Here is a 23,484-nt window from a genome sequence, read left to right as displayed (position 1 = left end):
ACCTGCTTGCTGCATGAGAGGGCAGGCACAAGGAATCAGGAGCAGAAGGAAGCTGAGAGTCCATCTTGGGCAGACTGGGATAGAGAGTCTGTTGTGGTCAGGAGAGGGGGAAGGGCTTGTTTGGGGAGCCCAGTGGTTTTTTTTGGTTTTTTTTTTATGGGTGTGTGAAATTAGAGGTTCAACACCACATTTAGCCTTCATGCCCCTACCTCTTAGAGGTGTGTGCCTATGTATGTATACACAAAAAGGCCTGTTAATCTGTAATCCCATTCTGAAATGTGACGTTGCAAGGAAGGCATTTTGTTCATCATTTCTCGCTCATTACCTTACCAAATACACTCATTTTGTACATAAAATAGTTCCTTGCTCATTGCCAACCCTTCGCACAGGGTCAGTCTGGATTCTGACCTTCCCACACCTACCTGGCTTCTTGACAGGAACTTTGTGGATCAGTTGATGTTTATAAACTGCTTTAATGATTGAGGACCTGATTTTTCAGCCTATTCTCAACTGGTCGGGTGGATGAACATAGCTGTCTCTTGTCTCAGGTTAAATAATAAATGCATCAAGACAGGGACCTAGTTTTACTATGTATTTGTAGAACACCTAGCATGATAGGGTCTTGATTCTAGTAGGGTCTTATACAAATATTTACATAATTAAAATGTCACACGTCTAACTCCCTGATAGGTGGCTACAATGAGGGAATTAGGGCTGAGATTTTCAGAGCCAACACTGGAGTTAGATGTCCTATTCCCATACATTTTTATGGGACTGTGTGCATCCAGATGCCTTAGGCAGCTCTGAAACTATCAGCCTATGTATCCAAATGGAATCACTTGCCCTCCAAAATGACTGTGGGTGAAAATCTCCTACAGTCGTCTATGCCTGCAAACTCTGGACACAAAGGAAGGCAGCCTGTACAAACCTGCCCCTATAAATGCTCTGTGTCTGATCCAAACTCTGTTGATGTCAGTGGAAGGATTCTCCTTCAGTCCAATGAGGTTGTATTGGGACCTGTAACTGTTAGGACCAGTGTTGCACTTCAACCCATTAATTTTCAGAGGCAGCTGTTTGTTAGTTAAATATATACAATAACCACAACAAAACTGTGATCAATGTCCCTCACTTTGGTGCATTCCAGAGGCTCGGCTGTGATGTTAGTCTCTTGCTAAGCAAGGCATGGCGACATGATGGCCAGATGTATTAATGTGCGTTCTCCTCCTTCTCTTTTTGCAGCCACCCAAATCGATCCCAATGAACTACAGGAATTGTTTCAGGAAACATCAGCCAACATCTTCCGAATTAACTCCAATGGTGCGTATAATGAAAGGCTTCCTAGTCAATTGTGTGCCGTTCTGGTGATGCTTTGTAAGCATGTATACAGCTCGTTGTCAGGGAGCAGATATTAATGCATTTTTACTGCCGTGCCTCATGAGCTCCAGCACATGCACAATACACATTTCTTCGCAAGATGTAAAAATATTCTCCCATATGTTGCCTTAAATAGGCAGAGATATATTCCCACCCTTGCTGAGACTGCATGCTTTTCTATTTTTAATTATGTCATCTGTTCCAAGAAGGAATTAGAAGGTGGAAAGGTGGAACAAGCAGCTCCGCTTCTCTGAAGTGTTGCAATGCTGCAAAGTTCAGAGCCTCTCGTATTAGCTTGCAAAAAAGCTGCTATCTCCTTTATATGTAGTGTATCCATCTTTGTTTTATATATATATAAGCAAGTCAAATCAAATTCTTATTTTCCCCTCTGCACTGTAATTCCCCATGTGTCTGTTTAGGATGCTTCTTCTTAAGGACCCAACAGATCAGGGTGCTGAGTGCCTCTTGAGAGATGCTCAGGACCCTTCAACACTCGCTGAAGTTAACAGGAGGTAAGGTTGCTCAGCACCTTGTAGGATTTAGCTGTAAGATCGTGAATGACGGAAGATTAGAGAGAGGGTCTGGGAGTCAGAACTCCTGCATTCCCCCTCCCGGTGCCAGCAGTGATTGGCACATCATGAGAATTTAGGTAGGTAGGGAATGGGATTAAGTCACTATAACTAGAAATCAAGACTTCTGGAATCTCATCCTGCCTCTTCCACAGACATGCTGTGTGACCTCAGGCCAGGCCTCAGTCTCTCTGCATCTCAGTTTCTCCATCTGTAAAACACACCTGATGCTAAACCTGTCACTGAATTAAAAACGGAGTCACTTGCATTAAAAACACAGGAGATCAATCAGTGTAACCTGATTCTACAAACCGTTATGTAAATCAGCGTGTACTTGAATTCAAGGCCAGGCGGGATCACTAGGTCACCTAGTCTGACCAACTGTGTATCCCTGCCCACCACCCAGTACCTGGCACGCTCAGTTAGAACTTGAGCATGTGAGCAAGAACTAGCCAGCCAACCACTCGAGAGAAAGAGAATGCTCAGTGCCACCTCAGAGTCCTGGCCTAGCCCATCCAGTGTCCGGTCACCAGCTGTGGCCATCCCTGATGCTTCAGAGGAAGAAAATAGAAAAACCTCCCAGAAAACACTGGGAGGGACATCCCTTCCTGACCGTTGCTGTGGCTAACTGTAGCCCTGAAGCATGAGCTTTAGGAACATAAGATGTAAACTGAAAGTGACCCCCTAGGGCTGTTGAGCCTTGCCCCCCACAATCACAAGCAATCCTGTCATGCAGTTGCACTCATAGATTTGTCCAGTTCTCTCTCAAAACAAAATAAGTTGTTTTCCCCTCACAATTCCTGTTCCAGAACCTCACCCCTCTTCTAATTTCCAACCTGAATTTGTTCATGGCAAAATGTGTGCAAATGTCTTATGTTGCTCTTGGGCTTCTGGTAAGCTGCCAGTGCAGCTCTTGGTGTCTCAAAGTTTGGGAGTCCCTGCTAAAGAACAGAAGTTTCAGCAGTTTCACTTGGGCCAAGTCAACACTACCAAGTTTTATTGGCAGAGCTATGCCAGCCAAGGATGTGAAAAAACCACAGGCACTGGCCGCCATAGCTATGCCAGCAAGCCCCTCATGTAATCAGGTATGCCAGCCAAAGAGTGCTTCTGTCGGCACAGCTAATGTTATGTCTACACTGAGGGGCATAGTCAATATAGCTTTACCAGTATAGCTTAGCAGGAAAGTATTTGTCGTGTAGACAAAGCATTTGTGATATGTGAAGGGTGAGGAATCATGCACTTAGTGAGTTGGATGGTAACAGAAAGAATAGACTCACTGGTAACCTTTGAGCTGCTTTGTGGTGGCTACAGGACTCCTGCTGCTTCAGAGGTGATACTTCCAGGAAAAAGCCGGGTGCTGCAGAAGGAGGTGAATTCCTCCGAACAAATTCTGATACCACGACCCAGCACGATGCTAAGGGTAGTCTTGAAGATTAAATGTAGACCTCAGTTTCCGGCCGCTGATGGTCATTTGAGAATACGTGACACCTCTCGAAAGAGATGGGGATTTATCGTAAATATCCTGGTCTGATGTCATTTTGTATGTACCTACTAAATTCTGCCTCAACTTTCAACTATTTGTAGTACTCTGCATTTCTTCTTCCAAAGTGGTGGTGTGTGACGTTCTCCATCACAAGTGTCTGCATTTCAGTGCTGTCTGAAGTGATTTCTTTATTCCTCTACTGAAATAGTGGTGCCCATACTTTAAAAAAAACATGGTGCAAAACTGGAGAGGGTTCAGAGAAGAGTCTCAAGAATTGAGGACTGGAAACATACAACAAACCTCTATTTATTTTGCTCATTGAGAAGTTCAAGAGGTGACTCAATCATGGTTTACAAGTACCTGCATGGGGCGAAGATATCTGATAGTATAAGACTCATTAATCTAGCAGTCAAAAGCAGGACAAGATCTAGTTACTGGAAGTTGAAGCTAGACAAATTCAAACTTTAAAAATGAGGGTAACCAACCATTAAAAGAACTCGCTGAGGGGTATGATGGATTCAGCACCACTTGGGATCTTTACAGCAAGATGTGATGGCTTTGTGAAATGTAGGCTGTAGGGTCATCTGCAAGTTGTGGTTTTGATACAGGAACTGTAGGGGGTAATTCTAATGCCAGTGTTGTGGAGGAGGATGGATTGGATGATTGTAATAGTTCATTCTGGCCTTAAAAATCTATGAATTTATAATGCTTTTAAAGTACTTGGGTATCCTTTGGAATTAAGGGTTATCTATAAAATAGTTTATTGATGCTCTAGTGCTCATTAATGTTGTTGCGGTTATTTTTGCCTTCTGTGATCAGCTGCACATACTGAAACTATGTACTGACACTCACAATATTGGGGAAGCCAGACTGTTACAAAGATTGGTGTGACCAGCAAGAGGAAAAAAATTGTGACATGATTGGTGAAACAGCAAAGTTAGGTGAATTGATGCAACAAAAGGCTGAAAGGGGATTTGTGGATAAATTAGTGTTACTCAAGCGATTAGAATAACACATAATGCTTTTCATCTGTAGATTGCAAAGTGGTTTACAAAGGAAGTCAGTATCACTTTACAGATGGGGAAACTGAGGCACAGAGAGGGGAAGTGACTTGCCCAAGGTCACCCTGCAGGCCAGTGGCAGAGCCAGGAATAGAACCCAGGCCTTTTTAGTTGCATTTTTATCCACTACGCAACACTGTCTCCCTATTGCATCACTCACTCCTGTGGAGTTAGACAATTTTGAATCAGAGCTATAGCCAGTGGCAATGATGCAACTTATGTTCTGCCAGTTTCCAGTTTGCTATCGCGTTGCTTAGAAATCCTGATGCTAGGTGTCTAAGAAATAGATAGTCCTAAAGGAAATGTTTGGCTTGTTTAGGTGACCTAATTTTTTGAAACCATGTTTCGGGTCCCTTCCCTGTGTTTTTGTGTCTGCTTTTCTCATTCCTCTTGATGTCTAGGAACTATACTCTCTGCCGAGAGTTATTGGGTTTTGTGCTTGTGCCAGGTTTTTTTTTTTTTTTAATTCCAAGATTATGGATTGCATTTAGCTGATTGGTGACTTTAGTAGTTACTTTTTTAAAAAGGGTTTTGTGTTCTTTGTTTATTGTACAGTACTTAGCTGCCTCCTGGTAACTGCCTTATAAATAAATACAATAAACAACACCAATAAAAGGAATTGGTTCGGTAGTCATGTCTGAAGGACTAATCACTAAATAATGTACCGGAGGGAGCAACCCTGCACTGGCTGGACGGAGGATCTGAATGCTGTCATAGGGCTCTTCTATCTTGGATTCCTGTTGTTTGATTATTAGTGACTTCCAGTGACAGGCTGATGCTGTGTGAGTCCCATTACTTTGATCTCAGTGGCTGAGCAAAGGATTCTGCATTGTCCCACAGATGCTGTAAAATGTGGTTGCCATTTTGGGATTGCTTAATCCTGATTGCTTTCAAAGCTTCCAACAGAATGTATGGATATTGTGGGTCAGATCCTCAGTTTACGCAAATCAGTGCAGTTCCTGTGAATTCAGTGGAGCTCTGCTGCTTTACACCCACTGGAGAACTGCCCCATTGTTTTGATATATATATCTATCTATATAGATATGCTAATCAGTGGTGTAGTGATAAAAGACTAAACTCCATATTCTTCAAATGAGAAAGGGGTAAACTTAATTTACCCAAATTTACCTCGGTTTACACTACTGACGCTAAAGCTAGAAATGACTTCTGGCTCACCTAACCCAAACACTCTTGCACAGAGCAGAGACTGTGATCCTTTTTAAAAGCACCACCACTGTGTTGGGTCAAAGATTGGCCTTTCAGTGGCTTTGCAGCTGATGTTGACATATTACTTGTGTCAAACAAACTTCTTTGCTCCAAAGTGCATAATATCGAAGATCTATGCTGCTGTTACACAGAACCCAGGGAATATCAGATCAGTCTTTCTTCCATAGATCTCCCTAGTTTGGCAGGACGAAGACATTAAGGGGATAGCCTTCACTCTGAATTGTCATGGTTTTCTCTGCAGACGTCAAAAACACATCATCATGATGATGAGCTACTTCTTCCCTCTTTGAATTATATACATAACAGTAATACATTCTCATAAATTGAGTACATTTGTGAATGCGCAAGTTGCCTTGACTCATTCTGTTATCTGATGAGTTCATTATAGCAAGTACCATACTGTGCTTTGCTGCTGCATTGAGTTCTTCTCTGAAGGTCTAATTGGCCTTGAAATATTTTTAGAAGCTGTCATGTTTCATCTTGGAAATGGGCAATATATAGGTTGCACTTTAGATTGATTTGTTAAGACTGTGGACAAAAAAAAACCTAAACAAACAGGAGGAAATTATCATATGTGGGAGACCTCTAGAAAGGTTAAAACTCTCCTGTTAGAGAAGCTAACGGACATTCATGAAAACCCTCAATTTATCCTTTGGACCACTCTGTACATCACACAAAAAATAATTATTAGCTAAAGTGTAACTACTTTGGGACTCTCATCTTATTGCATCTCCTAGTGCTTTACAAAACCTTGAGTGAGATGCTGGCATGGAGGTGAATGTGTAGGCAAAGGCGGCAGCTGTTTGTGTTCTCAAATTGTCCATACACCACTGTGGATCTGGAGAAGAGCACAACGGAGAGCCAAGATCCATTAGATTTCCTGTGGATGTGTAGCAGTAGTACAGATGACTGAAGGATTCAAAAAAGAGTTAGATGAGTCAATGGAGAATAGGAGACTTGTCTTTAGGAAGTAGCTGGTGTTGATGTGAGATTGAATCATCAAATTAAATGGGGATGGATGAAATTTGCAAGCAAGGACCCTCTCACTTTACTAATTTGTTGGTACACTTTCTCCTTCTGTAATTAAAATTGTGCTAGTTAAATTAAAGGGCTTTATTGGTTGTTTAGGTTTTGGGAGACGAGGACCAAACAGGCTTTGTTCTGTTCTTGGGTCTTTCCAGCCAGCTGACAGAGATTTTATGGAGAATGCAACTAAAATTGCTCTCTCCTTTCATGTGGAAGCTTTCTTCTTTCTCTCCATTCCCAGTTAGGGCTGATCAGAATTTTTTTCATAGAAAATTATACTGAAATTAAAAAAAAAACAAAAACAAATTTTCAGTGAAAAATGAAAATTTGAAAAATTGCAACCAAAGCTTTTGATTAAAAACCAAAAAGATTGATTAGGAAATGTTACTGTGGTGCTTCATGGGAGTTGTAGTCTAGGTGTCTTGTGCTCCCATTCTCCTTTATGGGCTGGGCTTTGTCTGGACTACATTTCCCATGATGCAAAACTGTCCCCCTTCTTGCTGAGCAGCCATGGTGCATAGTGAAAGTCTCATGGCCACAACCCATCATGGGACATGTAGTGTAGCTGGGGAAGCTAGCTCATTCGGGAGATTGGGATCATAAAGCATGAGGCACTACGGTGGCATTTCTGAATTGAAACTTTTGGTATTGAACCAAAAACCTTTAGATTTTTGGGTATTCAGATTTTTTATGAAAAGTTGAAATTTTCTGTGGAAAGCAGACACTTCTCATGGGGGGAAAAAAAAACCTTTAGTCAAAAACCCATTTTCTGTCAAAAAAACAGTTTTGATGGGAAACTTTGGATCATCCCCATTTCCAGTATCTCAAGGTGGTAATGCAATTTGTCACACCACCAGGGCTCCTGAAAAGGATAATTCTTATTGCTTATGTAGCAGTTTTCACTTTCAAGGTACTTTACAAATGAATGAATGAATTCTATGACAGAGGTAAATATTACTCCCACTTCACTGACAGCAAAACTAAGACACAGAATGGTTAAGTGGCTTAGACAAGGCCACAGATGGAGTCAGTGTCAGAACAGGGATTAACATTTAGGATTTCCTGGCTTCTATTTCCATATTCAGGAGATCAACCTGTACCAGTTATCTGTTCTTTTTCATGACTTAAGATACTAGAGCAACCTGTAATGTGTATATGTTTGTACCACTGTCTCAAGAAAATCCAAGAGGTAAGTAATAATAATAGCCTGTATTTATTTAATGTCTTTCATTGTGAAAGATCCTACAGTGCCTACTTACTTGATATGTTAAATGCAAGAAGGGAAAAAAATAAATCTACTATTGATTCAACAATGAGGGTCAGACATCAAACATTCAAAAAGAGAATTTTTCTTCTGTATTTAACTTAGTCACTTTTCTGTATCCTGTATATTTTGTGGCATAGATTAAATAACATAAGCAGTAAGAACCAAATTATGTTGTTGATTTACAAGAGTCACGTTGTTACCTTTAAAAAAATGCTGGACTGATTTTCATAAATCTTAAGTCGTTTTGGGGCACAAAAGAAGCCAAGTTTCTAGCCGCAACCATTCCAATGGGAACATGTGGAAAAGGTAGCTTTGTTTGTTTGTTTTTCCCAGTTGCAAAATTTGAAAGCACCTCTTTGGCTCAAAGTTTAAAAAAAAAAAAATCAAATCACTATCTTTTTGGCTAAGAGAAAATGTGGAATTTGTGTGAGAAAGTCCTAAACAACTGAAAGAGGAAAGTTAGAATGGAAGCTGGAACTCGGCTTTTTAAATGTAATGAAGTCAGTCAGTGTCTCCCCTCCCCAGCAAGAGCCTCATTGGTTGCCTCGTGCAGAGATTCATGAATTATGGTGACTGTACCGCTAAGATCTAGGTCATTCTGGGTTTGCAAAGTTCTAAAGATGTGTTCCCTGGCCGCAGCTGCATCTTGGGAGACTGACCCTGACAATGATTTGGGGCTGGGCATAACTTAGAAATCAGGACCTTACCCACCCACAGTGCATTTTTGTTGTTGACCTGGGCGAAGCAACAAACCAGGAAAATGATCTTTGGCGCAGAATTTTGAATGGATATGAGTGGCGCAGGATGGGATTTATTGAGGCCAGAAGGAGGGTATTGCAGCAGTCAAGATGCAAGAAGATGACACCTTGATTGAGAGTTTGATTGCTAACTACCTTGGAGCCCAGGGCTCTCATCATGGGGGCCAGCCTGCTCTTAACTTGCTGGGCTGTGGCTGTTGCAATTTGCCACCTTCTGGTGATCTCTGATCTGATCGAAGACTCTTTTACAGGTCTCAATCCTGCGAGGTGCAGGATCCCCTCAACTCTTACGGGAGGTAAAGACGCTCAGCTCCATGTAAGATCAGGCCCATTGCGCCAGGCCAGTCCTGCATTGGTGCCTCCAGCATCCCTCAGGAACATAAGAACGGCCATCATGGGTCAGACCTCTGGTCCATCTAGCCAAGTATCCCGTCTTCCAAAAGATGTCAGTGTCAGATGCTTCAAAGGGAATGAACAGAACAGGGCAATCAAATGATACGTTCCCTGTCGTCCAGAGCCAGCATCTGACAGGAAGCGGCTTAGGGATACCCAGAGCATGGGGTTGCATCCCTGAGCATGTTGGCTAACAGCCGCAGATGGACCTATTGTCCATGAACTCATCTAACTCTTCTTTGAATCCAGTTATACTTCTGGCCTTCACAGCGTCCCCTGGCAATGAACACCACAGATTGACAGTGCGTTGTGAGAAGACGTACTTTCTTGTGTCGTGTGAAGAAGTACTTCCTGATGCCTATTCATTTCATTGAGTGACTCATGGCTCTTGTATTATGGGATGGGGGTAAATAACACTTCCTTATGCACTTTCTCCACACCATTCATGGTTTTATAGAGCTCTATCAGACTCCCTTTTGGTCGTCTCTTTTCCATTTTTGTTGCCCTTCTCTGTACCTTTTCCAATTCTGATATATCTTTGAGATGGGGTGAGCAGAACTGCATTGAGTATGCACAAGGGCCTCTGCCTGCATTCCATTCTGCACTCTGGAAGGGAGGGGAGCACAGAATGTTTGCCGAGTGGCAGTTTGTAACTGTTGTAACGAGTTTTTATGGGTTACGCCAACTCAAGGAGAAACCACTGATGGGAAAAGGGAGGGAGCCGAGCCCTGGAAGGGATTCAAACTCAGTCGCAATGATTACCTATTACACGAAGGAAGGAAGGCTGTGACGTGAGGTAATGCTGCTTCATAAAGTTCTTTGGGATCCTCAGATAAAAGGAGCGTTGGACAGTAGGTGCAAAGTGTTGCTGTTGAGCAGCCCACTCTGTCCATGTGCAAGAAAAGAACCAAGCTCTGAAGGTGAGTGGGTGTCCCCTTGCTGGCCGAAAGCAGCAGTGGTCCAAGTCCTACAGTGTTTGCTCAGTTTTGACTCAATCCTTACGGGGGCAAAACACCCATCAAAGTCACTGGGATTTTTGCCTGAATAAGAACCTCAGCATTTGGACGGATCATTGGTCGGGAGGGTGATGAGTCCCCGCATTCACAACTTGTGACTGGCCTCGATTTTGGAACAGAATGGGATGGAATGAAACTGTGGGGAGGAGATGAGCGAGAACATGGGTATGCGGAAAGCAGCCATGGATGTTGTGTTAGCCACTCGGGAGTTGCAGAGTAAGGTAGCCAACCGAAAACAAATTCTCCGTTAGTTTACCCGTGGTTTACATCTTTCTCTGCCACATTTGGCCTTGGCCAGTGTCGGAGACAGGGTTTGGCGCTAACTGAATTCTTTATCTTTTCTGATGTAGCCGTTCTTCTGTTCCTAACAAGGTGCAGGTTGACAATTAATGCACACAGTCTGGGGTGGGGAAAAATGAACGTCTGTACTATAGGGATGGACAAAGTGTGACCCCTGGATATCTGCATGCAGCTGCAGTCACCCTTGTCTCTAATACAAGGGTGTGAGGTTTGCAGAGATTCTGGATCCCAGCAACAGTCATCGGTCTCTCTCAAAGGAAGGCTGCTCAAATCAAGATGGTCGGTTGCATATGGGGGCTGTGTGGAATCCAGAGGCTATATCACTGTATTAAAAAAGGAGGTGGCTGCAACCTGTTCCTTTTTATACTACCTCGGTGCTGCTCTGGGATCCACTGGACTAATCTGATAACACCATAACTGTGATATTTACTTTTTTTTCCCCTTTTGTTCTTAATGATTAAAAAGAAGAAAGGCTATTTAATTGACTCTGCAGCCCTCTGTGGGATGTCATATTAGGATTTAAAATCCTTATCTAGAATTCAGGGTGAAAAGGACATTTACTCAGAGAACAACAGTCTTTCGGAATATACAATTGGCGTCGATGTTGAACAGTGATCAGACATGCTTGGAGTTGAACTGATTGCCATCTTTGGAGGACAGGGCCTAATTTCCCCACAGGACATATCAACAATGACCCTGAGAGTGGCTTTTCTTCTGGAGTGCGGAGTAGAGCTCATTCAAGTTTGCCAAGATCATCATCTTTCCCTGCTACTCTCTCAGCATATCCCTTCTGTGCATAACTGTCTCCACTGGCTCTTCATTATCCACATACAGTTTAGGTTACCCTTGCCTTCCATATGGCCCAGAACTCTGTACTGGCTTACCCTATTGCCTGGCCTTCTCCTTTCTTTTATTTCATTTATACTAGACTGCTCCATCTTCTCCTTCCTCTCTTACATATTTTCATGCCACTCCTTATGCTTAGATAAATAATTTAAACCCCAGTTTAAATTTTCAGAGATTATTTCTCGGAGCCCTGCACACTTCCTCCCCCCATTCGGGGCTCCAGACTTCAACTGTGGGGTGGAGGGTCTTGGAAATTAGGCCTGTGGGGGTTGGGGAGGTGCGGGGCTCCGGGCTTCTGTCCCATGGGGCGTGCCAGGCTCAGGGTTTCTGCCCCGCAGGGTGTGCTAGGGCCTGGGACTTCAGGCACCGGGGCTTCTGCGGGTTTGAAAATATTTACCAGAACTCCGCTCCGGACAGCTCTGGCTGAATTGAAGTCCTGATTTCAATCAAGCATCCTTCTGTACCTCTTCTGAATCTCTCTAGAAAATGTGCCACAGAAAATGACCAGAGACACTCTTGGGGTTGTGATGTTCAATTGTAAGGTCTGTAGGGACAGAGATTTTCTTTAGTTTATCTGAGTTGTTGTAAATCTCTATGTACAGTTATGGCCTAAACAAATAAGAAACATGTGTAATAATCCTTTTTCATCATGAGGGTGCCTTCCACATTATTATTTGCCTCTGATGGAGTTAGTATTGTTATTGTCAGACCTTCAGCTCTTTCTGTGCTTCTGTGGTTTTATTTGTCCATATATTAGTTATTAGTGCATGGGTTTTAAAGAAAACCCATTTAAAATATACATACTTTTGTCTGAAATGTGGTGTTATTTCTTTCTCCTTTCTTTCTTTTTGTGTTGACAGTGACTTCCTTGGAAAGAACCCTTAGATCCCTGGGGACATCGAATGATACTCAAGAGCTGCGAGATGGACTGTGAGTTTATTTTGTATTGCAGTGGATCTCTGTCTCTCTCTTTCCATATTATTCCCATCTATCTTTTCTCCTCCCATCTCTCTCTCTTATATAGCTGGACAACTTTTTGCAGAACTCCTTTGTGTTACTTCACATTTATGATTAATGATGATTGGAAGTGTATTGATATTATAAAACTTTGCTTGTGCTGGTTTGAGAAGGCTGGTGAGTGGATAAAGGAAAATGACTGGTTAATTACTTTTTTAATGTGAATGTGAAGCCCAGAACTGGAAGCTGAAGTAGGTTTTGCTTGCCAAGAACAGTCAAGCAATGACAAGAGAAGAGGGGGTAATGGGAATACATAAATGTATAGCAAAAAACAGCTTATTATGGTGTCAAAACTGACATGGGTCAGAACACATCAACTGACACAATGTAGACAAAATAGTATGTTACTTCTCACTTCTAGCAGATTTGGGTCATCTCTCTCTCTCTCTAACACTAACACACACACACAGACTTTCATTATGTACACACTAAAACAACTTTTCTAAATGAGATGCAATTTGTTATTAAAAATGCCTCTTATATAACGGCCAACGGACCAAAATCAAGCATAGAACTCAATTCTATCCTCATTTATATGAACGTAAATCATGGGACATACACCTCATGGCAGAATTTGACTTTTATTCCTTGTTATATTTTCCTTTTGAAAAGATGGGATCCCAAGATTCCCACCTTCTTTCTCCATATTTGTACCCTACCGACATCCTGTAGTGCAGCCAGCACCCTTCTGGATGGGCCAAAAGTAATTTTTCAAGCCTTCAGTGTCCTTGCTGATTTTTCACCCCCAGGCTGCTACTTTTTGTTGATGTTTCATCCACAGAGAATGTATAGGTGTGGCTGAAACATTCAGCCGCAGAGCAGATGTGTTTAGCCTGAATGTACCTACTGCATTTAGCAACATAGGAGGTATGTACTTTCTAGATGTAGCTAATGCACTAGGCGGTATGTAGCATATCTGCCTTGTCTTCTGGATGTGCAGAACTGTTCAGCCCAGTAGTTGCCATTCTGACGGAGTGTTACGTAGTGCATTCATCATGGCAGGTGCTGGTTTACTTCAGAAACATAGGAAAGCCAGCTGTTCCTCAGGTACCGCTCCAACTTAGATGGACCTTGTACATTCAGGAGCATTCCTTGTTAATTGTTCAGAAGAGACCTGTAAGACTGTGCAAAACAGTTATGGTTTAATCTGCCTTTCCCCCTCCACTGCACTCAACCCCCCTCCTCTGAGACTGTCACACATTTCTCCTTGAGTATCCTCTAACCCAGAAGATGTTCAGGGAGCAATAAGTGAACCTTTGATAAGTTTATGCCTTTTACTGTTACAGTGAAAGACAGCATTTGAGTAGAATTTTATTTAGATAAGAAAATTGCCCCATGTTCTGATTTCATGCTTTGTGGCTACATTTCTCTGATTAGAGTGAAATTGGTGTGTGCAGGTGGGGGAGGGATTTCACAATAAGTAGGTTCCATTGTATTTGTGTGTGATGAAAGCCCTACAAGATAGATCTTTAGAGCCAGCACAGTGACTGCCAACTCTTTTCTCTTCCTCGAGTCTGTTGGCATCAGCTCAGGAGTCGGTCTGCCACAGCTGTTTACAGCACGCCTCACTGGGAGTAGAGACCTCTGCCCGTGTCTTATTGTCCAAGATCTGAGTGGTGACATTTTAAGTTCCAGAACCACTTTGCCATCCTGAATCCCTCTTTTGAGGGTTGCAGGGTGAACCTTCTCCACACACAGCAGCAGATTGCTTCATAAGAACAAGATTATTTAAAACCAGAAAAAATGGAATTAAAAAACGGCTTGCTTAATATACCTAGATTTATAGTTTGCATAAACTAAACCAGGCTATGCATTCTCATAGTAAATTACAGAGGGAAAACACAGCCCTAATGTATTCCAAAAAGCAATCTCTGTCTCTGACTCCATTTCCAGCCCTATGCTGTTTTGAAATGGAGTGGATCTCAACCAACTATGCATTCAGAGATCTCGCCACACACTGGGGCAGCTTTCTATCTGCCAGGCTTCCCATCTCTAGAGCAACCACCCCCACCCTCCAAACCATGTTTCTGTGTTACATACATGTGCAGTGAAGTGGAGTAAGGTAAGGGGATTGTTGCTTTCTCTCTGGGTTTGTCTAGTCAAGGCATAAGAAATAGCCCATTGAGGATACAATAGCTGCCTTCTGAAAGATTAACACCACATCCCAGAGGCTGTATTGCAGAGACCAGCCTGCCTAAAAAGTAAAATGATTTGTTCACTTGCTCATTGAATAGGGTAGTTTCACCTGGTTTGGTGCAGTTTTTCTAAATCTGAATCCCACCCATTCTAGCCCTTTGGCTATTAAATATTACTGAATTGACAGATATGCTCATTTTGTCACAAAGGGTCACCAGTTTCCAGGGCTGGAGTGCACATAATACAGTGGTCGTGGCAGAGTGTGTTCCTCCGCCCTCCTGTAGTGGCAGGTCAATGTAAAAGATAACAGCCTTCTAATGCCACCAGCTGCTCTAGTAGCTGAAGGATTAGAGGACTTTGCTGTGGATTTAAAGATCCCCACCCTGCTGATGATCCTTGTAGGAGACAATCTGGTTCCACAGGGTTAAATATTTGGTTTTTGTTTTTCAATTCTGAAGCTTTAAAATGTTTTAAGCTTAAAAACTTAGGTTTGGGATGTAATTTCCGGTGTTAAAAGAATGTTAAAGTTGCAACTTCAGGCACTCAACAGGTCAGAATCAAGGTTGCCTTCGTAACTTTAATTTGGTCACCTTTTACATGTACACTATGATGATACAGTCTTTAATGACTTGATCATATATTGTTTCTTCCACAGGACCCCTGCCTCATTCACTGCACAAGATGGATGTGTGCTGGGGAAAAATCAGGGTTGTTTAGTGAAGAAGGCTGTTGTCTGTAGGACCTCTGCCTCATTTGTTATGAAAGATGTGAAGTATGTTCTCATGGTTGGGGCAGTTGAATGCTGCCCTGGAGAACTGAATTCTGTTTTTGCCTCTCCCACAGAGTTTCTGTATGATGTTGGGCAGTCACTTAAACCAAAATATTCCCGGCTGGAGCTGGCCATTAATTGTGTGTACCTCATTTTTCTGGTTGCCCAAAATTAGACGTGTGACTTTTTTTTTTCCTGGGCATTAGTCTTCATGCTTCTGTTCTGTAAAATGGGGACAATAATACCACCTGTTCTCACAGCGGTTTTGTGAGGATACATTGAATGATGTTTGTAAGCTATTGTGAGAGCACCATAGAAAAGTCTATGAGGTAATTAATAATTCTGCATTCAGTGTTTGCTTTTTGTGCAGTAAATAATGTCACAATGCACAAAGGGGGCTAAATTAGAACTGCACAGGCAAACTTAATCACAGTATTTCCTAACTTTTGGGTGCTTCGTTTTGCAATCTTAATGTTCTTTTAACATAGGCCTTTTTTTATTTTTTATTAAGATTTGTGTAATGGCCCTGATGTAGGCACTGTGCTGAAAATAAATTCCAAAATACGTTGAGAATAATGAATTGAGCTGAACAGCTCTGGCATGAGACGAAGGCAATGGTTCTTTTCCCAAGTGAAGGGGAAAGCGGCACTTTTGGATTGGTTGCGGTACTCGGCTTTCGGCCAAGCTCTATCCCTGCTAAGCACCTGTTCTCCCTTGGGGTGCAAACTGTGCCAAAAGACATTTATGACTCGCCACACTCCTTTTCAACAGCTGTGATAGAAAGAAAAAGATCATATATCGCGTTGGCTATTAAAATTGCTAAAGAACCAGCAGAACTTTTCAGGAAGTTAATCACTTCATCAGTTCTGTTTGTTTTCCCGCTACCTCAAAAGCACATGATTTATGAAGAGAGGCTGAGGGAACTGAGCTTATTTAGTCTGCAGAAGAGAAGAATGAGAGACGGTTTGATAGCGGCCTTCAGCTTCCTGAAGGGGGGTTCCAAAGAGGATGGAGCTAGGCTGTTCTCAGTGGTGGCAGGTGACAGAACAAGGAGCAATGGTCTCAAGTTGCAGTGGGGGAGGTCTAAGTTGGATATTAGGAAAAGCTTTGTCCCTAGGAGGGTGGTGAAGCACTGGAATGGGTTACCTAGGGAGGTGGTGGAGTCTCCGTCCTTCAAATTTTTAAGGCCCAGCTTGACAAAGCCCAGGTTGAGATTATTTCATTGGGGTTGCTCCTGCTTTGAGCAGGGGGTTGGACTAGATGGCCTCTTGGGGTGCCTTCCAACTCTCATCTTTTATGATTCCATGATAAGCCAGCATCATGTTATGTGAAGAACTGCTAACATACTTCATGGAGAAAGTTACTGAAATGTGGGATACTCTCTCCACCCAACAGAAACCATACTGTGCTCCCAGGAAAAGAAACATCTCACTCCCAGTCTGAGGCCTACCTGTACAATGAGAAACACTTGATGCACTATCAGAAATCTGAATCACTGCATTCAATTCAAGCCCATGCCCCTCATGCTTTGTCTATTAGATATTCAGAAAAAAGATGTCTATGTGAAAACCCTTGGTGTCTCTGAATCTGGAGTAGGAGTAGAGGTTGTTTTACCTCTGTACTTTGCACTGCTGGAATACTGTGTTCAGTTCTGGTGTCTACAATTCAAGAAGGATGTTTGGTAAATTGGAGAGGGTGCAGAGAAGAGCCACAATAATGATTCAAGGATTAGAAATCATGCCTTATCATGATAGACTCAAGGAGTTTAATCTATTTAGATCAACAAAAAGGAGGTTAAGGAGTGACTTTATTACGGTCTATAAGTACCTACATGGGGAATGCATGCTTTAGTAATGGATTCTTCAGTGTGATGGAGAAAGGTATGCCATCATCCAGTGGCTGGAAGTTGAAGCTAGACAAATTCAGACTGGAAATAAGGTGTACATTTGTGTCACTGAGGGTCATTAACCATTGGAACTATTTACTAAGAGTCATGGTGGATTCTCCATCACTATTTTTATATCAAGATTGGATGTTTTTCTAGAAGAGATGCTCTAGGAATTATTTTAGGGAAGTTCTGTGGCCTGCGTTGGACGGAGGTCAGACTAGATGTTCACAGTCTAGCCTGACCTTTGAATCTGTGAATATATGAAATGTGGTTAGTTAAAGGCACTTGGGATCACTGGGGTCCCCACTTGCCAGAGATGGTTACTGACACCTTTGTCAAGGGACACATGCTATCTATTCCAAAATATTCAATGGTTTGGGCAGTACTCAATACGTCACCACTGAACCGTATGGATCTAGTGAATTTTCTCCTAGTATCCAACATTGTTTTCTTGGACAAACTAGTTGAAAAGGTAGGAGACAGCTACACCTCTCCATGGTCAAGATCCTGGAGCTCTTTCCATCAGGTTTAAGGTTGGGATACAGGATGAAAATGGCACTAGTTGTGGAAATAGATGACAGATGGGGGAGGATATTTTTTCTTATTACTATATATGCAGCGTTTAGTAAGGCTGATACCCTTCAGCTCTTATTAGTAGATCTGCAGTGTTGGATATTGCTGATCACCTCTATGCTTTCATATTACCGTCAAATCATTTTAAAGAAATGCCAGCCTATTCTTTATATTGCCTTTACATTTTATAACTTGGCGTTATTGGCTTTAAATAAATCCTTCATTAAAATGATTTTTATTCTGAAGAAATTCAAATTCTTTTTTTTTAAAGTGAAGAGTTGAAAGGTATTTAGAGTCATCATTTACTGAAAAAAGATTTTTAAGTAAATCAGAAAGAAGCTTTTAAGTGTCAGCATGTTTAATTGAGGGTAGGATTTTAATAATATTTTATGGAGGTTTTGTGATTCTTGTATAAGCTTTAAAAAAGATTTCCATAAATATTTTGAAGTGTCATTTTGATTCCATTAATATGTTAAACCCTTCAAAGTAATACCTTCCCTGTTAAAGTCAAAGCGGCTGGATTAACATTATCTGTCCTTTATTTATCAATAGTGGCATCAATTTCTGACATGAAAAACCTTATTGGTTTGGCAGTAAAACTGGCTTACCAGATTGCACCATTTACATTTAACTGTAATACACTTGCCTCATTAATAATGATAGCTTATATTTATGTGACATCCCTTATCTTTTTGAATCCTAACACACCAGATATATGACACCTATATGATAAATTACAAAAGCATATGATAAACTGTGGAACTGTCAGATAAATAAGTTTATCACACACCTTTGACCGCCTCTGACCATTAATCTGTCTTCCCTGAGACTTCTCTTAGTATTCCAATCCCCGGGTGGCTTCATACTGCTGCCCCCCCCCCCCTTTTTTTTTTTCTTTTAAACAACCTGCCAGGGAGACTGTGATGAGGTGTTTACACCATACTTGCAGTGAAAGGGTTAACTGGAGATGGAGAACAATTAGTGCTCTTGATTGCACCTGGAAGCTGGGCCTGGCCCAATTAGTTGGGGAGGATCTGTGTGGTTGAATTAAAGAGGAGTCCCATCTGAGTGGAGGGTGGTGAACAATAAAGATTTAACAAGGATACATGAGTGGTCTGCGATGCAAGAGGATTGTGTGTTGCGGGGTGGAGGAGCTTGTGTGTTGGGGGGGGGCTGCAGTTTTATTTTTGGGGATGTGGGGTGTGGATTGCTGCATACGTGGGAGTCCAGTCCTTCTGCTTGAGGGGCTCCTCCGCTGCTGCTGCCTCTGCTTGTCAGTGCAGTGGAATAGCAGTAGCCTCAGAGGAGCCAAATGCGTCTGTGCTGAAGCATCGGTGCTCCAAGGATTCTGGTGCCATGTGGTGAGCCATAGCAGCAGTGCTGGGGGGCCCCTTCCGGGGCTGATGCCTTGACACAGAAGGACTGGGCTCTACACCCACCTCAGGCTGTCTGGTTCTACCTACAATTCCCTTATCTTTATCAATTGCCCTGTGATAGCTCCACTTAATATCTCTGCTTCCCCTGCATCCTCACTCAACACACTTCCGTCCTCATCCCCCAACGTCCCTTCTCCCCGGAGCACAAGGTAGTGTTGTGAGGAGGTGAGCAGGTCCATAGGAGGCCAGGACAGGGAACAGCAATAGAAAAATGGAGGAGCGCCAATGGTGTTCTGCCTTCTAGGGTCACCCCATTAATTTCCTCCACCATCCATTCTCCAGCTCTGGGGGAGATGTTTATCCTCCTCCCCCCCAGCTGTAGTTCGGGTCAGTTAAACCTCAGATCTGACAGAGTAGGAATATTCCTCTGGAGAACCAGGGGTGGAGGTGGTCGGTAATGTAATCATATCTATCAGGTTGTCTTCTACTGCCTTCTGTCAGAAACAATCTGAGCACCATAGACATAAAATTATAAGCAATAATGAAGAGTTCCTGCGGTCTATAGCCGTTCTCTCTTTTCAAGATAAACTCTGTTGCCATCGGTATTTTTATTTATTTATAAAGATTTTGGGTTTTTTTTGGTTGGTTGGTATTTACAGGGCAGAGGGGAATATCAGTGCTATTAATGCCATTCTTCTGGTGGAAGGGCCTGTTTGAAGAGGAAGGTTTTGCAGCTTTTCCTAAGGATGGCCAGATTCTGAATTCACCTAATTTCCTTTGGAAGGTTGTTCCATAGCTAGCTCCCTTTGACTGAGAATGTTTTGTCCCCAGCTCTCACGTGCTTCCTCTTGGGATTTGTGATCTTCATTGCCTCAGAAGAGTGTAGCTGTCTCGTGGTTCAGAGATTGAAATTCAACCTTTAAAAGTAGCTGGGGCTTGATCCATTAACTTCTTTGAACATTAAGAATAAGGCCATAAACTGGCATTGGAAGCTGACTGGGAGTCCGTGGACCGACTGGAGCATGGACCATGTGGTCATGGAGGCCTAAACTATGGGAGGAGGGAGAGGGCAGCTGAGTCTCTACTAGCTGGAACCTGTGCATTGTCTGCACATTGAGGATCAGATACAAAGGATTCAAGTAATCCAGCCTGGAAGTGACAAATGTATGGATCGCTGTGGGCAGGTCTTCATCTGGAGGGAAGGTACAAAGTTTCCCAGTGAACTGGAGGTGAAAGAAGGCAGTTCTAGATACTGATGCTACTTTGTCAGTGAAGCTTAGGTAAATGATAAAATCTGAATGATTCATTTCAACCAGTCAGAAAGGGGGTCTTATTATTTGTGTGTGTGTGTGTAATTAAAAATAAAAATCCACTCATACCCAGTACAACGGAATCTACGGTAGCATGCTTCTAATCTTGTGTAGTGGTGAGAACACTGTACTGGGGAGTGGGATAACTGGATCTGATCTCTACTTCTGCCACTGATATGCTGTGTGACCTCAGGCCAGTTTTCCAGTCGTGTTCCCTAAAATTAAAATGTACACATCCCTAGCTTTAGTAGAACTTGCATGTTCCCAGCACATCTAAAAATCAAGTTACGTATTTGAAATTTAAAAATGATAGCCTTAACTTCTCTGAGTCTCATTTTTGCCCTGTGCAAAATAGGGATGATACTTGCCCAGCTTTGTAAAAGTGCTTTGAGATCTTTTAGTGAAATGTACAATGTAGATTGATTACAATTTTATTCTTATTTATTTCTTCATCATGTTTAATTTATTTAGTGCCCATTCTGATCTCATCTTTTGAATCATATCCAGGTCTTCTCTTCTGCTTCCATCAATTGAAATCTGATATTTTTGGATATCATTATAACCTGGCACCATGAAATGATATTTCAGTAGGTTAAAGTGTTCATCAGCACATTGAAAAATGGCTTAAAAACCTTTAATCTCTTCTCCTTCCACCTCCTATACAGAGAGCAAACTGTCTTTCACCATCTATTAATATTGCCAGCAGCAGGCAATAGTTTTGTAGTCTGATTTAGAATGTCCACAGGCATAAAGCTTGGAAATACTGCATCGTGAGATGCTAACTGGAGTAACTAGCCTTTGGATTCTTAGGCACATATATTGTGTACATCCCTAGGTCAAAAACTCTTTAAAGAAATGTCTTGAGTCCTTGTAAATTGTAGTCCCTGGGCTTGCATGTGGAACAGTGCAGTTCACTGATAGAATGGAAGGGGGCCTGTGGGAAGACGATTACTTAATATTTCATGTATACACACAGTATGTGCTGCTGTCAGGCCAGGCATTCATTGTGCAGTCGAGTCCTTCAGAGCCTGGCATGTTAATCCAAACATGCTAATGTTCAGTGAAATACTTACCTTGTCTCTACGTGAGGTCTCATTTATTTCCCTAGATTTACATCAGCCCAAAGCCAGGCGTTTCTTCCCTTCTACTAACCCGGCACTTCTTCTGATCCTTTGACATTGACTGTTGGGCTCTGTAGCATTTTTGCAGCAAACCTATGGAAGCAATTAACGTTCTCTGGAACGTATGCTGATGTAATAAGGCAAGTTTTTATTTTTTTTAAAGGTCTGCTTCATAGGATAGTGAGATGGTCTGAGGTGCAGTTCTTTGGTGATGGAATCATTCTAACTTGGTAATAATACTGTGGTTCCTACAAGTTATTCATAGGTGTAATAGATGAGTCCATACATGTTCCACTTAAACAGGTCCATTTTAAAACTCTTCATGGTGACAGCCATAGTCTAGCTAAAGGAGGGCAACAAACTATTTGGGAGGGAAGATGTAGGTTATAACTTCAGAGTAATGGATTGATTTTAACTAAAGAAAAAAATAGTCAAGATTGAAGTGAGGTCTATTAGACCGTGGAGGGGTCTCCTAAGAGAACTGGTGGAAACAATATCACGTGAGTAACTTAAAATGAAACTAGAAAAAATCATTTGAGAATACACTGTAGAGAAGGAGCATGGTGGAGGCCATCTGAGTAATGCTGGACAAAAATTAGGAAAACAGAAAGAGAAATCAAGGCAGCCCTCTGGAATCATTGCATTTACTGGTCTGTTAGCCAGCTGTTTACTGATGTCACAACTTTGGGAATTTGGCAAGTGGCTTAATGGATTTATTCTACAGAAGATTGCTATTCATCGCTTAGCTTGGTAACCTACTCTTGGTTAATCTTCCTGCTTGATGATATGTACAGTAAATGTGCATGTATTATTTTGAGGCAAGTCAGGCCACAAAAGAATTAGGTATGTTCAACAGAGCAGTACATTGCTATATCCTTTTTTGTCACTGGTTTTCTTTCTTCCCTTCTTTCCTTTCTTTCTTTCTTTTGGTTTTTTTGTTTTTTGTTTTTGCTATATTTACTAATCACTGAAGCTATTTGTTAAAAACACAAAAACGAAACTATACTAAACTAAGTTTCTAAACCCTCGTGATTGTGGAGAATAGCTAGGCCTCAGTGTACCCTAAAAGCTTCAAAGCCAGAAGGCAAATAAATAGAATGCAATGTTTATTTTATTTTAATTTTTAAAATCTTCTGATTTTAAGCCAGTCTCATCCTTTTTGGGAGGCCTGATGCATGATTTTTGATCAGTTGGGGTTGGCAGTGCTGCTAATCTGAAGTACGGTGATATAATACCTTCCTCAGTGTAAAATAGCAAGTCTCTTTCAAAACATAGAGTAGAACTCAATCGTTCCTGAGTCTCTGACTTGTACTCAGGCCACTAGACTGTCCCCCTCTCTCTCAGACCACATGAATCGTAATGGGGGAGAATTGATGTTGAGGTGGATCAAAAACTGTTAAGACTAACAGCTGTGAAGATAAGAGAGGTTATTGCAGCTGATTCTCTGTGAATGCTTCCTTTTTACAAGGTAGTAACCAATTTGCAACTCAGAGGCTGCACTCTGAGTGCAGTTGTTCATTCCAGTACAATGGTCAAATAATCCAGGTGTTGAGTGCCTGATGTCTGGCATATTTCATTACATGGATGCTGTACTGTAAATGTTTCTGAGTATGGTACAGAATATCAAGTTCATCAATAAAACATCAGAGGACATAGACAATAATTGCAGTCCCTTTCTTCAATAAGCTAAGAAAAGTTTTGGAACACTTAAGCAGGTGAGCAAAACAGGTTGCAAATGGGGTTGAACATGGATTAATATCGGTTAATGAGACAACTTGGGAGGGGAGGTGGACCTATACAAGTGAATTCTTTGCCGAATAGATAGTCACAGCAGCAATCTGATGAGAGACTTAGATTGTAGACTTGATAGTCCCCTAAAGCCCTCTTGGATGCCGTGCAGCTGGAATGAAGAGAGAAAAGCCAGATGTGCTGCATTATTTGAAGAACATGAATCAAAGAAAATAAGATTATTGC

General features: G+C 41.9%; 1 protein-coding gene across 8 annotated transcripts in view; it reads left to right on the top strand.

The window, feature by feature from the left end:
- TSNARE1 (t-SNARE domain containing 1) overlaps positions 1-23,484 on the top strand; it is a 565,000-nt gene that overhangs the window by 147,227 nt on the left and 394,289 nt on the right. For all 8 annotated transcript variants that reach the window (XM_067558348.1, XM_067558341.1, XM_067558345.1 and 5 more), the window contains 2 exons: positions 1,240-1,317; positions 12,181-12,250. In XM_067558348.1, coding sequence (XP_067414449.1) covers positions 1,240-1,317; positions 12,181-12,250 — 148 coding nt within the window. The remainder of the gene's footprint in view (positions 1-1,239; positions 1,318-12,180; positions 12,251-23,484) is intronic.

Source organism: Emydura macquarii, unplaced genomic scaffold (genome assembly GCF_026122565.2).
Source record: "Emydura macquarii macquarii isolate MOO-44397 ecotype Brisbane River unplaced genomic scaffold, CSIRO-AGI_Emac_v2 contig_1947, whole genome shotgun sequence".
Classification (NCBI taxonomy): Eukaryota; Metazoa; Chordata; order Testudines; family Chelidae; genus Emydura; species Emydura macquarii.
This window is presented reverse-complemented; position numbering and strand designations above follow the sequence as displayed.